At 41.2% G+C, this 15,907-nt stretch overlaps 1 protein-coding gene across 1 annotated transcript in view; it reads left to right on the plus strand.

The window, feature by feature from the left end:
* Window positions 1-15,907, plus strand: part of Zw (glucose-6-phosphate 1-dehydrogenase Zw) — a 61,420-nt gene that overhangs the window by 11,374 nt on the left and 34,139 nt on the right. Inside the window, exon 2 of the mRNA XM_080274181.1 lies at window positions 9,849-10,068. Within this exon, the coding sequence (XP_080130307.1) occupies window positions 9,849-10,068 (220 nt within the window). The remainder of the gene's footprint in view (window positions 1-9,848; window positions 10,069-15,907) is intronic.

Raw genomic sequence — 15,907 nt, forward strand, 5'->3', positions numbered from 1 at the left:
TTTCGACTGTGTATCCTAGTGCCGCTCTTAACCCCTTCAACCCGATGACGCATTTTTTTTTTTTTCTAAGCTAGCTCCAGACGATTTTATTAAACTTAAGTAGGATGTTTAGTTGTGATGAGATAATGAAGGCTACATCGAAAACGTTGAAATCTCTCCAAAGCAGGATAAACTCGTCTGGGGATACCATGAAGGAAACAGTGTCATCTGAGTGAAGGGACTATCGCTGGCCGGTGGAAGCATGGTACTGTATACGGTTTCTTTTTCAGTTCGTGTCAGCTGGTGTTGGTTGCCATCAAAGAAGCGGGTGGTCACGGAGATAGGCAAGTCAGCGTTAATCCACCACTAATATTGTTGAGGTGTCATTGTGAGGTGGCGGAGGTTTGTTGAGTCACGGTGAGGTTGCTGTATTACCGGCCACCCTCCCACTACGTAGCTAACATTCTCACGTCCAGACCATCACGCTTCATCGTTATCTCACATTCACGCACAAATAGGTTGATAAGGCTGTTCATGTTACATGTTCATCACTCTGCATTTTGGGTGTGGTATTGTATCTATGGTCGTTGTAAAAAAAATGAATTCCGGTTGGGTATTGTACGTAGCCTACGAATCTATATGGTTGATTTATTGATCAATTTTCGCACCTGTAGATGCTAGACGATAGACGACCCATCGGATTTCAGGGGTAACTGCGGCTGCTTTTAGCCGTTCACTTTAAGTTCTGCATTTTCATCATCATCATGGCGTGGCTCTTTTTTTTTTTTTTTCCCCTCACATGCATGAGTTATCAATTGATGTTAATTGCTGTAGTGGTGTTTGCTTGAGGACTTTTATTTATGTACCATGTTCAGTGAAAGAGAAGTGTGTACTGTATAGTGGAGGGCATATCGTACCTCCATCATGTCACTCTCTGTACTGGTCCTGAGATATAGTTACCACAGTGTCCCTGTTCTTAGGACTTATTTTCAACAGCATATCATCTCATCCAGGGCTCTAAGACCATTTCGACAAAATAACGTGGTGAACTTCCCATTGTGTTGTTCTGTAATCCTTGATTGGTGGAGAAAATGACAGGAGCATAAATTCTGACCTACCTGTTGTTTTTGGTACTATATTGCTGTTGTTTAAGTAGAAATGCTAAATATTTTAGTTAATCGTTAACAGTTTCATTTCCTTTTAAACCTGGGAAGTGTGACGGACTGACTGATCGGTATAATTATACAGGATATTTTTGTTTCCACTGTGTGTGTGTGTGTGTGTGTGTGTGTGTGTGTGTGTGTGTGTGTGTGTGTGTTTTCCCTAAGTCTCACCAACAGTCTCCTGCATACGATGGGATAGGCTTCTACTTAGTTCTCCACCTTCCTTGCATAAAGTTGAGCCTGATTATGTTTTGATCATAATTCCCTGCAGATAATCCACCTCCAGTTACCGTACTTGGCAGTCGAAAACATCAATTGCATGTACATTTGTTTTTTAAGTAAATGGTATTACTTTGAGCTTTTGGTAGAATTAAAAATGCAGTACTCGTGTAGATATGTCACGTGTCACATTTTTTATCATTATTGAGAGAGGGAGAGAGAGAGAGAGAGAGAGAATTAGATTTCCAGATGGTTGCATAAACATAAAAAAAAAGCTTCACATATGAAATAAATACATAGCCAGATTAGTTGTCCGAATACAGATAGTCACATACATCCAGTTTGGTAGGTATACGAAAATATATGAAAAAACAAACGTACAGAGAGAAAATATACGAAACACATCAGCTAGAAACACGGAAAGGGGAAGCCTTACCATGACGGAGCAAAACAAAAAGGAAGAAGAGGATAATGGCGATGGATTCCTTCCCGTCTATTCTCAGTGTCACATGATCTCATACAATTACCACCCAGAATGAGTCCTTTCACATGTAATCAGAGGAAATTTAGGCGTTATATGTGAAGGAAAAAATTATAAAGTGTGACGGGAAGATTGATGTCTGTAACTGTGAAGTGACAGTTTTTAGTACAGGTAATGGTTTTTGAGGCGAAAGTGTCCGTGCAAGTTTTTTTATTTTTTTTTTTAAATGCTCATTGTTGTATCGGTGCCTTATCCCCTCAACTCTGGTGAGTTTTTTTTTTTTTTTTTTTTTTTTTTTTTAAATGTCAACTTCAAACGAATTTAGAGGCTAAAAAAAAAAAAAAGGAAGGAGTTAGTGAAGACTTACTCCTCGTTCGAACCGTCTCTCTTGTGTTGAATATAATCGTCTAGAAATAGAAAGAAAATATATAAAATTCGTAACCTTATTCATAATATACCGTATTATTATACCTATAGTTGTCATACCGGACGCGGAGTTCCAGGATCCAGGGTGGCTGTTTCAGACTTTCATTATTGTCTCCACCCTTCCACCTCTATCGTGTTTGTTGTGAGAAGTAAAATGTGTTGTAAGAGAAGTAAAATACTCGTATATTATTGAATTTTGTGGTAGTGGCACCACGAGAGGAGAGGAGGGGGAAGGAAAGAGAAAAAAATGTATTTCCTTAGCATGAGAGAGAGAGAGAGAGAGAGAGAACGGCCAGTTTTGCAGCGTTTAATCATGATGCAGGGGAGGGAGAGGACTGACCATGATGGCATTTGTGGTAGAATGTGACTGGTTCCAGGTTCTCGTTTGATTCAATCCCTCCTCCCCTCCTTACTCCACATTCCTTTTTTGTTGGGTGGTTCACAGCTTCTGGTGGCTCTCTCTCTCTGTCTCATATATATATATATATATATATATATATATATATATATATATATATACCGGTACCGTATATATATATATATATATATATATATATATATATATATATATATATATACGGTATATATATAGGCCTATATATATATATATATACACGGCATACTGTATATAGGCCTGTTTAGTTTAGGGATCTTTTCGAACTGAAGGGGTTAAATGTAGACACCCTATTTGCTCCAAGAAACCCCAAGTTAAATACAGGATTAGTCAGGAATCTGAAATCAGGGATGGACATCTCTTTTACGAATATCTTGTGATTTGTCCTTTCCCCCGTTTCCAGACTTGATTGACCCTGTATAATCGTGTAGTTGTAGCCTGATTAAAATAAAAGTCGTCGTCGTAATGAAAGGGTTAATGTTATAGCGGATCACATCAATGGTTTGTGTTTTCACAGGACAGCATTCTTCTTCGTTTTTGAAATTTCAAAACTCCTCTCCATCAGTTATTTATTTTGCGAATCACACCTCGGTATCCACGGTACTTTGTTACTGATGCGGACTGTGTTGGCATTAATCTTGTATAACTATAAGAGGTTTGAAAGGAGTAACATGCACGCTAAATACGCAATGAAGTGCTGTGAAGTGTTCCATGTCAGCTAGAACACGATACAATGTTGGGCACATAATCACTCCTTCCCAACACCGGATACCGGTATCCGTCAACATACTAGACGACACAGGGGACGTATTCATAAACTATCCCAACCGTAAAGTTGTGTATAAGATTGCTGTTTGTGTTCAGTAATACAACTAAAAAAAAAAAAAAACACTTCACAATGAAATTAGAATATTAAAGCCACAGTATACGGAAAACAGCGATGCTTCTTGCTAGCTAGCTGTTATGGCGACTTAAGAAAGATCACTCTGTTTTCCGTACTTTATGGCTTTGTATTCACTCCAATTTGCTTGTGAAATGATTTTTAGCGTTTAGTTCATCCTGTACATTGGTAAGAATCTTTTATCAATACTGCCTCAGGTTCCCAGGGCGCCAGGCTCGACTCTTTATTTGAATTTCACTTGCGATTTAGAGCCCCCCCCCCTCTTATTTTTATTATATCACTTCCATGGCGATTTATGTAGCACATTTATTATAACGTACTGTAATGTGTGCCAGTATGTTATTTGTCTTTTTTTTTAGTATCGACATTATGATGCCGAGTCAAATAAATCGCAGAGGGAAAGGTGTTGCCAAATCTCAACAGTCAAGGAGAATATGGCCCATAGTAGAGAAGTGGATTAGCATTCTAGTATCATCGGACAACAGTATGAGCATTATATTATTTAAAGCACAAGAGGTCGTCTGTTAGCAGCAAGAATAAACTACAAAAAGGACATCATCGCAGTCAAGTGGTTGATGCCAGCGTGCCCATAGTACTGTAAGTCTCTCTCTCTCTCTGTCATACAGATTATAACAGAAAGCTATGTCAGTGTCAGGCATTGTCTTGAGCTATCCCTCGCGTTATTCTAGCAACATTCACAAGACTATTGGGGCGGGAAGAGCCATGTGGAGAGGATGGAGAATGTGACTAACTAGAGCAATGTACTGTACTGTGTTGGTGAGGATGAGACGGAGGGATGGGGTGGAAAGATGTGGAACGGGGTGTGAGTTTGACGAAGGGCAGCTTGATGGCAGAGGACAGGGTGACATGGAGGCGATTTGTTTGTGGCCACTCCTTGCGGGATTAAGGCGTCTGGCCATAGATATGTATCGTAGTTAGGGTATATGGAGAAGAGCCCCTGAATAGTGAATGGGTTATTGAAAGTTTTCTTTGACCCAACTGGTTCGGAAAGTCCCCAGCTGTGTAAAACGGTCTGAAGGTAACAAATAATTATAATCGACTTCACCTTATTGAACGGATTAATGACACTAATTACCGTGCCACAGGCTCCTTAGTGAGTTTTAATGCCAGTAATTATAGCGTAAGGCATTTAGGGTTGTGCTGCAAAATTGGCATAGTAAGCTAGGCAATATATTCATAATCGGTTTAGCTTTAGGAATATTAAGTTCTTCAGCATGACTGATGAAAGCATCAGCCAGCCTTGTTCCGTCTTGGTGAGTGCATAAATACCAGTAAATGATTAGACTACTCGTAAGATATCGTGTATGGATTAGCTTTGACCATAAAAATTGATATTGTTGCCTTTTTTTTAAGGAAATGTTCATGAATAAAATCTAAACACATATACAGTACATACGCATATACATACATAATTGTGGTAGTATCATCACTTCTTTTACATATCCTCTGTCATTTCAGTCCTTTGGGGTGTTACACAGTCCAAAAGATGTGGAAGGTTTGCTGGAATGATCACTGGTTTCTCTGTCTCTCTCTCTCTCTCTCTCTCTCTCATAAAAGATTAAAGCTTTGTGTGTGTGTGTGTGTGTGTGTGTGTGTGTGTGTGAGAGAGAGAGAGAGAGAGAGAGAGAGAGGGTGCGTGTATGTAAAGAAGTAGTTATGTGTTTGGAAAGGTTGGGGGGGATGGAGGTAGGCATTCACGTCACGACTGGTTGCCTATACACACCTTCCGGCAAACCACAACCGCCATTGTCTTGTGCTGTTGCTGGTGGTGGAGCCCATTTATTTTTCTCTCGTGATACCGTAACTCAAGCCCCCATTTTCTTCCATTTTTGTGATCTGTTCACCACGAAGGTTTTTTCCTGATGGTCTTTTTCATAGTACCGTAACACAACAACCCCTTTTCCTCCAGTATTTAACGTTTTCACCACCAAGGGTTGCTCTTAGAGGCTTTTTCATTTTCTCATAATACCTATTCCCCCCTTTTTTATTAGCTTTTTTCAGTGCGAAGGCGCTTTCGTAACCTAAATAAAAACAGGTATAAGTAAGGGAACAGTCACTCTACTCCCTTTTTATCGGGAAGGGTCTCTTCTGTAGAAAAGCTGTTAGAGTTACGGTACCAGTATCATAACCAGAGTAAAACAGAAGCGTCATCGTATTTACGGGGTTAACGAAGATATTTGTCAGGCTCATCACAACGGAGTACTTTTCAGGGCTGATTAAAGTTAACCGACAGTATCCTGAATAAAACCAAAGGCGTGACCGTTATACAAGGCTAAGGAAAGTCGCACAGATATCCATTCATGCATAAATGAGTGCAGAATTTACCATAGAACCTGTTCAACATCACAGACTCGGAGTAAAGTCACCTGTCGCTTGTGTAGTGACGGTGTTCACATTTACAGTACACACAGGCAAAAATATTGGGCCCCGCCGCGGCTGTAGTGGTGGTTGTTAGATAAGATCACCTGACGAACTAAGAGTACTATAACAGTAAAAGTTGCAACTATATTACCCCCTGTGGCGTTAGGTCGGAGTCTAAGCTACAGTATTCCAGAACACTTAAGCGAGACCGACCTATACACTGTTAATAGCATTACCGTGAAAAATATTACTCCTGATTCGAACCAGGCTTATGAAGACTAACTAAAACCCTAACCCGGGTCACCAAGTTCACATGGAACTGAAAGGTCTAAAAGTTGTAACATTATTATTTTATCTCAGTAAGCTCAGGAAACAAGAGAACGCAAACCCTAGGAGCAATCCAGTTCCCCGCGTGCTTCCAAAATAAAGTGCTGATCGCTGAGATTGTTACATCCCAATTCTGTATTTTCCAGATCTCGCAGTACAGTACCAGAAGATATATAAACTCGTGTTACCTCAGAGCAAAAAAAAATAAAATAAAAGCTAGATTTTTTTTGTTTTATAGTGCGAAACTGATCCCTTCATTCCGGTGACATTTTATGCTTTTACCTCCAGACGACTTTATTCAGCATTAGCGAGATTTGTTGTTTTGGAGGGCGAAGCAGATGAACGGACTGAAGGGTTAGCAGAGTTGCATCGATTAGCACGAAGAGAATACATACAAGAAGTAGTAGGAGGAGGAGGAGGAGAAACACTTGTGCGGTATCTCCTGAAGTAAACTCAAAGCTGACACTTTCACACAATAAGTTAGCGATGGACCTTCAATCATCCACTTTTCGACTCTGGTTTTCTGTGCAATATGTCGTTTTGTAATTCATTGATCAGTCTGCTTATTTTTTATTTTTTTTTATTCTTGGCATTGGGATGTTTATTTCTCTCTCTCTCTTTCTCTCTCTCTCTCTCTCTCCCTGTCACACACACACACACACACACACACACACACACACACACACACACACGACCTGCTTGTATTGTGGGTTTGCCCTATGTTGCCGTGACTGGGCAGAGAGAGAGAGAGAGAGTACACCATTGCTCAATCTTTGTCACCCTTCACAGTTACTTCACACAAGGGGGAAGGGGGGTAGAAATGTGGGAGGGGGAGTGGAAGAGGGAGAGGGAAGCGGAGGAAGAAGGTGAGAGTGGAGTGAGATTGTCGATGCGAGAAGAGTAGCTAAAAAGGGAGAGGAGAAAGGGAGGGAGATTTTGAGGAAGGGCAAAGTGTGCGTGTGTGTGTGTGTGTGTGTGTGTGTGTGTGTGTGTGTGTGGTTTAGTTATATTGGGTGCCTGGCTTGATCAGTGACATTGAATCTAGAATCAGTAAGCCAGAAGGTCGATTTTATTCGTCGACAGTGGTGGGTCAAATAAAATTATCATATTCCCTTGACTGGTTTAAAATGGAAGAATTATTAGCTGAGAGATGGAGAGAGAGAGAGAGAGAGAGAGAGAGAGACCATGTAAGTTTGATTAGAAAAAATGCTAATGCAGTGGGATGTTAGTCCGTGCTCGGCAGCTCCTATCCAGCTAGATATATATTGTTTGAAAAGACATAATGAAGAAAAGAATTTTTAAAAAATGGTGACAAAATAAAATCCAGTCATGATAAGCCTTTGTGAAGACGAGAATTTCAGTGTCACGCTCAACACACACACCTGCACCTCAAGGGATTGCTGGCTGGAGGTGGGTGTTGGCTGAGGGCTTTATCGTTCCCTCAGGATACCCTGTTTTACATTATCCACCACCCTTAATAGTCCTAGGTAAACACACACACACACACACACACACACACACACACACACACACACACACACACACACACATTTTTCATACCTATGTCTGGTGAATACACCCCATTCTCTCTCTCTCTCTCTCTGCATGTTCCTCCCCCCCCCCTTCTTTGTTTCCCTCTTCGCATATCCACTCCTCCAATTATCCTTCCTTCCCTTCGTCTCCCCACCATTCCCTACCCGTTCTTCCCTCCGTCTCCACCTCCTCACCATAACCATCCTTCCCTCCCCTTCCCTGTTACACAACAGGCAAATCCCAACACCGTGACTATTTCGTGTTTATATTTACATGATGACGTGGCGAATATTAATATCGTACCTGTTGCTTATGCAACTACGTTGGTCACCCCCCAAAAAAAAATAAATAAATAAATAAGTAACATGCCGGTACGTTCGTGTTTTGGTATACATTAATATTTTGTATGTTGTTCATGCAAACTATTTCCACACCTAGATATAGACTATTCGTAAAGGTACAGGTAATGTATAAAAGTACAAGTAGGTCTATTAAAAAAATTATGAAGATGTAGGGATGGTATTGCTCCCCAAACTATCGACACACGGACTAGGCAGTAAAAGGACATGTAATTTCATCTTTACGTTTTTTTATGGCGTACTTTTGTTTACTGCATGGTTTTGGTTTGTTAATAGTTATAATATTTTCAACCATTTTCATAACCCTTTGGGGTGCACTTTATATTATACCATAATGACACATACTGGAGTAAAAAAAAGAAAAAGGAATATCGGTAATGTAGGGACGGGATTACATCGTTTTATTTATTTATTTATTTATTTTTGGCCTCGTCCTTCTTCCGTTAATGACTTGCGCGCTGCTATCCCTATACATCTTCACATATATATATATATATATATATATATATTTTTTTTTCATGCCTGTTTTACTGACTTAGAAGCCTTTATGTAAGGAAGGTACAAAGGTTTGTGTAAGTTTTTAACTTATCGTAGTAGTGAAGTGATTAACTAAGGCCCTGACTAACCTGCTCCAGTTCGAAAAGTCTCTTTCTTGAGCTAAATAAAATCTTCTGGATATGACCGAACTCTTGACCTGGCTCTGTGACCTTGACCTACCGATTGTTTTCAAACTTGGCATTCTTCATCCTTTCCTGACCTTTTAATATCTTCTCTAAGTTTGGTTCAAATTGGATCGAAAGTAAGTTGACCGTAACCCTTTTCCGATTGTTCTCAAAAGTGAATAGTGTACCGGTAATACGGTATGTCTGACCCTATTTCTGGATTTTGATCGATTATTCTCAAAATTGAAATAGTTCACCTTTTGCATACCCTTTACTCTTCCACCAAGCTTTGTCTAAATCAAGGCAAAACTGTTAAAGTTGACCTATTCTCGGCCTGCTGCCTTTGACCCTTTTCGGCAACATGTACCATGCTTCCGACCCACTGGAGAATGAAATCCGTTGGAAAAAAAAAAAAAAAAAAAGTAATCGGTTTTGGCATTTAAGAGCTTGAGGAGTCTAAGAAATGAAGAAAAAAATATGGAGAAATTGGAGATTTTTGTCGAATGAGTTTTTAGCATGTTAGCGTTATCTTTTTGGTACATTAGGAGATTTTTTTTGGTATAAAGTTTATGGTGATTAGGGCAAGATGCTTAAAAAAATAATCTTGTTTGGGAGTTACGAAGGAGTGTATTTGTTAAGGCATGTGATAGCGGCGGCGCAGTCCTTACATGAAGTGTGTACCAATACTCTGATTAAGGTGTAAAATGCAAGACGTATCAGTACTTTGAGAAGGGTACAAGAAATCCTAAATCCTTGTCATTTCTTCTGCCTGCGATTCTTTCTACCACTTAGAGTTCCCTTATATTGAAAGGGTTAAGAGGGGAATGGCATCGATTTCAGTGTAAGATGCTCCTTATACAGGGAGGGTCTTTTTTCCGCAGTTGGATGAAATCAGTCTCTCTCTCTCTCTCTCTCTCTCTCTCTCTCTCTCTCTCTCTCTCTCTCTCTCTCTCTTACAGGTTCGGTTCTTCCATATTCTGCACATACAGTTGTAACCCTCCCCCCTACCCTCTCTTCCGCAGATTCGGCAACCGCATCTTCGGCCCAACATGGAACAGGGACAACATATCCTCGGTGTTCATTTCGTTCAAGGAGCCTTTCGGAACGCAGGGGCGGGGCGGTTACTTCGACGACTTCGGGATTATTCGCGACGTGATGCAGAACCACCTGTTGCAGATCCTGTGCTTGGTGGCCATGGAGAAGCCCTGTTCCACCGCCGCCGACGATATCCGAGACGAGAAGGTAAGAGAGGTCTGGCGGGAAAGGTATCTCGTATTAACCCCACCAGTACGAAGACGTCCTGTATGATTTCTTGATTTGTGTCATCCAGTTAATTTTATTCAGCTCATGGGAGACGCCCTGTGTTAATTCAGTTCGTAGGAGACGCTTTGTAGTGTGTATTCAGTTCATGGGAGAAGCTTTGTTTATTCAGTTCATGGGAGACGCTTTGTAGTGTTTATTCAGATCATGGGAGACGCTTTGTTGTGCTTATTGAATTCATGAGAGACGTCTTATAGTGTTTATTCAATTCATCGGAAACGCTTTGTTGTGTTTATTCAATTCATGGGAGATGTCTTATAGTGTTTATTCAATTCATGGGAGACGTTTTGTTGTGTTTTTACTCAGTTCAATGGAAACGTTTTGTAGTGTTTAGTTCATGGGAGACGTTTTGTTGGAGTTAATAAAGGCCATAATCTACCCTCTCCAGTTCGAGAAGTCTTGCAGATGATTTCTTACGTGGTCATTTGGCGGGAACTGTTTCTTTAGGTTAATGGGAAATGTGATTGCGTGTGTGTGTGTGTGTGTGTGTGTGTGTGTGTGTGTTTTTCGTGGGAAGAGTTTCAGGTTGGATATGTATTAATTTGGTCAGAAGTTTGTTATAGATTTGGTTTCGGATATGGCGGGAAAGTCGAATATTGCTGGATTAGTGTCTGATATAGTAAAAATTATATTTTTGTGTCGGAAATCAGAGCAGATTTAGTGGGAAGAGTCATTACGTGGAAGAAGTGACTGATTTGGTGGGTAAAGGAGAGTGATTGGCCGTAAAAGCCAGTGATTTGGCCGGAGAAGAAAATGATTTGGCCGATTAGAGTGATTTGGCTGGTAAAAGAAAGCGATTTGACCGGTAACAGTTATTTGGCTGGAAAAGCGATTGATTTGGCTGGTAAAGGAGTGATTTGGGTAGAAAAATGAGTGATATGATGGGGTAATTTATGCTTTGGCGGGAATAGAGTTATTTGACAGGACGAAAGGAAAGTTTATTGGGAAGATGATAGAAACTGTCGCATATGTGAGGGGAGATGAAGGTGTTAGTAGTAATAGTAGGAGGAGGAGCTGTTGTGGTAGTAGTAGTAGTAGATTTAAATTGTTATACTGTAAACAATATAAAAAGAACCACCATCCATCCATTCATCCATCCGTCCAAGCTTGTATCGCCCCATTAAAAGAGTAGTGGCCCGAGGTTAGGATACTAGTCCAGAGATTTAAGGCGAAAATGGCCAGTCACTCATCCCATGGCTACAGTATGTGATCAGTAAACCCCCATCCACCCCTCGGATGCAAACCCCTACGAGCCACATCCTTAGGAACTGCCTGAATCCACCAAACCACCAGGTGTCTATTTCGTTATATGGTTACCACACCGCGTAGCATTTTGTTACTGGGGTTACAAGAAAATTTTTGCTTTGTCACTGTGTAAAGTGAAATGAAGGAATATGGCAGTACGGGAAGCGAGTGAATGGTGGGCACTCCCTCCTATCACACACTTACCAAGATGAAACGGATATAGAGGGAGGATTGTGAATGAATGCTTGTTCACGGACTTGCATATCATCCAGTTGTTACTAGAGCTAGGGAGTGGCCTTGGTTGCAACTTTCAAAACTCCTTCGCAGCACTAAAAAGATCCATTATTATACAACCACTAGTAGTGGTAGTGGTAGTAGTAGCAGTAGTAGAACAGTAGTGGTAGTAGTAGTAGTAGTCGTTGTTGTCGGCTTTCAGGTGGTTCTACTCAAGACGGACCTAAATCATCCTGTGTGACAATACTGAATAACCCAACATTCATGTGATAGCCTGCATGACGCGTGTGTTGCTTGTCATTCTCGTTGATAAGGTCATCTTCACTCTGCCTCGGGCCGACCAAGGTGCTCAGACCTCGAGGGCAACACAGCTGTCCACGTGAAGATCACCAGTCGTTACAAAATGAACTACGAGGGAATAATAGCAAAAAGCTTGATATCTGGAGGATACCGTTGATAAACTAGCAGGACAGTGAAATAGTGTGAGGGAGGGCTGCATTTTGTTGGATATTGACTATAGTAGTAGTTCTTCTTGAAGCCCCAAGTTCATCTTAAATGTGAATTCAGTAGACTGCAGGCCGAAGTCGTCCTCCTCTCATAGTCCACCATCCCACCTTTTGGAGGATAGGGAGGGAAATGAGGGACATTTGTATAACCTGGCAATGGAGCCACCCATTTATATCAGTACCACCACGTGAAGGCGTCCCTCTCCAGCTCCTAGAAAAGTGGTGTTATGGGCGACTTGTTTTTATTTATAACTAGATTCAGTACAAAATGTCTTTTCATCGTCTAGCAGCAGCACGTAGAGAATGTAAATGTATTACACCACGTTTCTGAAAATATAATGAGAGTATATATAATATTTTTTCTACCAAAGATCATCCCCAAGGCTGAATAAGATTGTCTGGGGATACCAAGAGTAAAATAAGGTGTTAGCGTACCCAGTGGGATTTAATAATAGTAGTAGTAGTTGTAATCATAACTGATGTTGTTTAGTAGTAGTAGTGGGAGTGATAGTATAGTACTAGTGGTAGTAGTAGTAGTAGTAGTATTTGTTGCTGTAATAGTGGTGGGGGTGATAGTAATGTAGTAGCAGCAGTTGTTGTTGCTTTGTTAGTGATTTTGGTAGTGTTACAAGTGACTGGTGCTTTTGTTAATTGTGGTTAATGTCGTACTGGCAGACTTGTAGCAGCTCTAGTTAGTTGATATGGTTGTAGTGGTGGTAGTTGTATTGGCGTTTGTAGTAGCTGTGGTGACTGAGATAATAATATTTGTAGATGGTGTGATAATAGTGATAGTTTAGATTGGGGTGGTTGTGATGGTAGTGCTAGGGTAGTTGTGGGACTTGCAATTGCCTTGATGTAGTAGGTGTGGTACTGGCTATGGTAGTGGAGGTTAAGGTAGTGATATTTGTGGTGTGGATTGTGTAGGTAGCAATATTTATGGTAGTTTGGTTTAAGTTAGTGGTGGTAATAATAGTGCTGATAGGTGAAATGATAGTGGTGGTGGTAGTAGTGGTTGTGGTGCTATTGGTAGCATCAGTGGTGGTGGTTTTGATGGTAGTTGCGAGCGAAGCGAGCAAGCGTTACGAAGCGATGTTTACCGGTACGTTCAGCTGAGACATGAGCGCCTGACACGACCCTGCCCGGCCCGGCCCAACACGGCACGACCGTGATGGTTTTCAGAGGCTAATAACTTTTCTGTTGTGTGAAAGAATATATTCTTTCAGCAGGTAGTAGATACATCCAATAATTTTTGTTTTTATCTACATATTTAATCATGAGACCAAAGAAACACCTTGGAATCCCAGTTTCCTAGGGAATGTACTGTACCGAGGGCTTCATTTGAAATGCTCCACCATGAAATCGATTTAGAAAAGATTTCCCGTTGTAACACCATATTTTCTTGCATGAATTCTGACAGTTAAATATCAGATATTTCGCCCATAATTTTACGTGATTTTTTTTTCTATGTTTAGGGGGTGAAATCAGCAAGGGTAATCGCCCCATTTCTGGGTTTTATCATTCGGTCAGTGGCCAAGCGTTTACCGACGCAGTTCGTTGGCACGGCAGGTCGGGAGCAGAGAATTGAACATTGCGCGTGTAATTCATCACCGAGATGAAATTATGATAGACGTATGTACAAACGCTCGCTCGCTCGCACGCGCTCACAAAGCGCCCTTTACCGGTAATTATAGTGATAGTAGTTCTCATGGTGGTAGTTATATGATAATAGTTGTGGTGGTTGTAATGATGGTATGGTGACGAAAGTAACCTTGTCACGGTCCCTATCTCTTGGGCAACCTCCCACTCCCTCTCTCCGGCCCCCTTTACCGGTAATTATTATGATGGTAGTTACGATGATGGTAGTTGTGGTGGTTGTGATGGTGATTATGGTGATGAAAGTAACCTTGTCACGGTCACAATCTCATTAACCAGCCCTAGGGCAACCTTCCACTCCCTCTCCCCCCACCCCTTTCCATCCTTCCACCCTTCCTTCCTATTTTTTTTCCTCTTCGAAGTCTGTTTCTTCCTTTCTGTATTTGTCTTCACCTTTTTTTTTTTTTCCGTGTTCCCTACTGCGTCCCTTCCTGCCTTCCTTCTTAAAGCATTTCTTCCTTTTCCACGGATTTGCTTCCTCCCTCTCATCCTTTTCTTCCCTCATTCATTCTTTCCATTACATTTTTTTTTTTTTTTTTCACTTTTTTCAAGTCCCTTTTCTCCTTTCCATAATAGGCCTTTACTTGTTTTCTAGCATCTGTTTTCCATCCTGTTCTTCCATCTCATTTTACCTTCCTAAATAATTCATTTTTACCACTTCTTTCCTTCCTTAATCATTCATTTTTACTACTTCCTTCCTTCCTTTACATTGTCTTTAGTCATTGCATCCTTATTTCCTTCCATCTTTCATTTTATCTTGTTTCACACAACCTCCTCCCCTATCAACTCTCTCTCTCTCTCTCTCTCTCTCTCTCTCTCTCTCTCTCTCTCTCTCTCTCTCTCTCTCTCTCTGTCTTCCTGTATTTCCAGCCTATTTATTCCTTTGTTCATTCCTTCTGTCAATCGGTGTCCCTTTATCTTTTATTTCTCCATGTGTCTGCATCCTTTTACCTCGTTGTATATCAGTCTCCCCGCGTACCAACCTTCTCTGTCTTTACCCAGCATTTACCTTTACTACATAGCATTAACCAACCTCTGTATTAACCTTCCCATTCACTCACATATGACCCCTCCTATGTAAAGCCTGCCTATCGTCTTACCTACCATCCTTCCCTCCTTCTCACCCTCCTTCAAGCTCTATACCCAACTTCCTTTCATCTCTCCTTCCCTCGCGTCTGCTTAAAGTTTTCCTTCTCCCATTTCTTCTACCTACATACCATACCGACCTTCTTCCCTCCCTGCCAACCTACCTACTGCCCACCCACCCACATATCCACCAACGAATCAAGTTGCCAACCACTCAGGCAGCCTCACCCACCCACTTATCATCTCTGTTCATTTATTTTGTTTGTCTTTCCTTATCTTCTTCTTCTTTCCTTCCTTTTTTCCTTCCTTCCATCCTTCCTTCTTTCCGTCCCTCCCTCCCTCCTTCCTTCCTTCCTTCCTTCCTTCCATCCATCCATCCATCCATCCATCCATCCATCCATCCATCCATCCTTCCTTCTTTCCGTCCATCCCTCCTTCCTTCCTTCCTTCTTTCATGTTAGTATACATTTGTTTGTCTACCTTCCGTCCTTTACTCCTTCACTTCTTCCATCCAATCTACATTTCTCCAGAATTGTATGTGTACCTTCTCCTTTCAACTTACCTCCCTCCCTCCTCCATAATTACTGATATTAAAACCCCTTCAACCTTTTACAGCCTCGTTCAGAAAGCTATATTCGTGAAACCTTTGCACTCTAGTTTTTATGCTTCCTGCCCCATTTCCAGGCCATAATGTGCGTTCTCTCTTTCTTCCCGGGTGTAAGGATGTGTAGTTGCCTTTGTGTGGGTGTGTATGGAGTAGTGTGTGTGGGGGAGGTGTAGGTGTTTGGCTGGGTGGGTGTGGGTGTGTATGTTTGGAGTGGGGTGGTGTGTGTTGGGGGGATGGTTTCTGTGTACACGATATTTTGTGATTTGGTGCCTATAATAATGACTGGATATCATGTAGGTCGTTCTCTCTCTCTCTCTCTCTCTCTCAGTTCATACCCCGCGTCATTGTATGTTTGTATGTAAGTGTTAATGTATGTTTGTGGACTTGTTTATGTTTGTTTCTAGCTCGTGTGTGTGTGTGTGTGTGTGTG

The sequence above is a fragment of the Coenobita brevimanus genome, chromosome 57, assembly GCF_032717465.1.
Source record: "Coenobita brevimanus isolate Jiangsu-jjx chromosome 57, ASM3271746v2, whole genome shotgun sequence".
NCBI classification, from domain to species: Eukaryota; Metazoa; Arthropoda; class Malacostraca; order Decapoda; family Coenobitidae; genus Coenobita; species Coenobita brevimanus.